Source organism: Cyprinodon variegatus, unplaced genomic scaffold (assembly GCF_000732505.1).
Source record: "Cyprinodon variegatus isolate N-32 unplaced genomic scaffold, C_variegatus-1.0 Scaffold732, whole genome shotgun sequence".
Taxonomy (NCBI): Eukaryota; Metazoa; Chordata; class Actinopteri; order Cyprinodontiformes; family Cyprinodontidae; genus Cyprinodon; species Cyprinodon variegatus.
Window position 1 is genome coordinate 40,493 of NW_015151185.1, and position 1,879 is coordinate 42,371.

The 1,879-nt window shown below is 54.8% G+C and overlaps 1 protein-coding gene across 1 annotated transcript in view; it reads left to right on the top strand.

The window, feature by feature from the left end:
- The window catches only part of LOC107097913 (nucleus accumbens-associated protein 2-like), a 13,107-nt gene that overhangs the window by 4,081 nt on the left and 7,147 nt on the right, over positions 1 to 1,879 (top strand). Inside the window, exon 3 of the mRNA XM_015395260.1 lies at positions 571 to 1,206. Coding sequence (XP_015250746.1) covers positions 760 to 1,206 — 447 coding nt within the window. The 5' untranslated portion in view covers positions 571 to 759. The remainder of the gene's footprint in view (positions 1 to 570; positions 1,207 to 1,879) is intronic.

A 1,879-nucleotide genomic window follows, 5' to 3' on the forward strand; every position in this document is an offset into this window, starting at 1 on the left:
TGACCTGAGATGACATGATGGGAATTGGAGCTATAGAAATAAACTGAATAGAACTGAATTGATAGTCACCCAGTCATCTGAAGCAGGCGTGTTGAGGCAAGGAACTCCCTAATGCATGGAGGAACTACCTGGAAACCCACTGCTTTAGAACTCTACGTTGATCTAAAAGATTTCGATTGGTTCACCGTGACAGTGACAGTCGGATCAGCTGAAGGCCAGAGAACCAGAAACTTCCTCTGAATATTCGCTCAGCCTCCGCTCCCCCCCGGGTGTTTCGCTGCTTCCTAACCCTTCAGAAGACCTCGCTCCCCATCATCCATGAACAGTGAGACGAGTGTTTGTGATGCACCTGGCAGCTCCACTCCTGGCATTGTTCAGGTGTAACTCCTGAACCCAAACAGCCTGGCAGCAGAGGGCCGTCCGCTGCTTTAATTTATTCACTGCTGAGTTTAGTGTGAAGGCGACAGGAACGATGAGGGAGCTGTGAACATACATCCTTAGTTTGATGGGATCCTGAAGCAGCAGATGTGAAACCGGAGCTTTGACTGCTTCTTTCTCTGCTTTCTTTAGGACCCGCCTCCACCTGCCCCCCCACTGTCTCTGCAGCTTAGACCTGACCCTTCCTCAGCTCTGGCCTCATGGATCTGGATCCTCCTGCAGGAATATTAAGCAGCATTCCTGGAACCTAATCTCCTCACAGCTGGAACCCCTCGCTCGCTTAGCTCCCGTTTGACCTCCAGCCAGACGACGTCGTCCATCATGGCGGAGGGGCTACTGCAGGTGGAGATCCCTGACTTTGGCAGCAGCGTGCTGGGCAGCCTGAATGAGCAGCGGCTGCTTGGCCATTACTGCGACGTCTCCATCCTGGTTCAGGGCCAGTCCTTCAAGGCGCACCGGGCCGTCCTGGCAGCCTCCTCGCTCTACTTCAGAGACCTGTTCAGCTCTGCGGCTGACCCCGCCTCCTGCTCCTCCTCGTCCTCCTCGTCCCGGGTGGTGTTTGAACTTCCTTCCTCTGTGACGCCGACATGTTTCCAGCAGATTCTGTCCTTCTGCTACACCGGACGCCTCAGCATGGCAGCCAGCGAGCAGCTGGTGCTCATGTACACCGCCGGCTACCTCCAGATCCAGAACATAGTGGAGCGAGGAATGGAGTTGATGATGATGAAGGCCTCCTCCTCTTCCTCTCCGCTGTGCTGTGACTCTCAGGTGAGGCAGAGCTTGTAGGTAGGAATCCCCCCTGTGTTCACCCCATGAGTCTTTGGAAAACTGCAATGTTTCCTGGTCCTGCAGAACCAGCCCACAGCATCACTCCTCCACCACCTGGCTGGACAGGCTGATCTGTTCAGTTTCCTCAAACATAGTTCTATCGTGGTCCAACATCTGTGCCGCGGTCTCCTCTGTCCAGGGGACTGTGTCTCAGAAGTCTGGTCCTTCATCCACGTGCTAAGTCCTGCCGCCATCTTGTTTCTAGAGGCTTCCATGCAGCCGGACTGCTTCAGGGTCCTGACCTTTGACCTGTAGAGTCTGAAGGCTGCTTTATACTCAGAAACCAGGTGGTCTGCGTGTGTCGCAGTGAACGCAGATATGCCCCGCCCCTTCCGCAGACACTCTGCTGCTCCTCTCAAAAAATGTAGAAGACCGCAGACAGGAGGCCTCTGATTGGTCAGTTCTCCATCCGCTCTACTCTATTTCCTGTTTGTTCCTTACTGGCTGGCTTTGCTTGTCTGGCCGCCATTGTGGAAAACGACTGAAGATGGAGCAGCTAGCAGAGCGAGGTGCGTGAGAACGCTGGATCCCCGCTCTTTTTGGCCCTCATGTCCCTCCGTTTAGGACAGACTTGCCCCCACTTCCCCCCCGCCCCTAACCCAAAGCTAGTTCC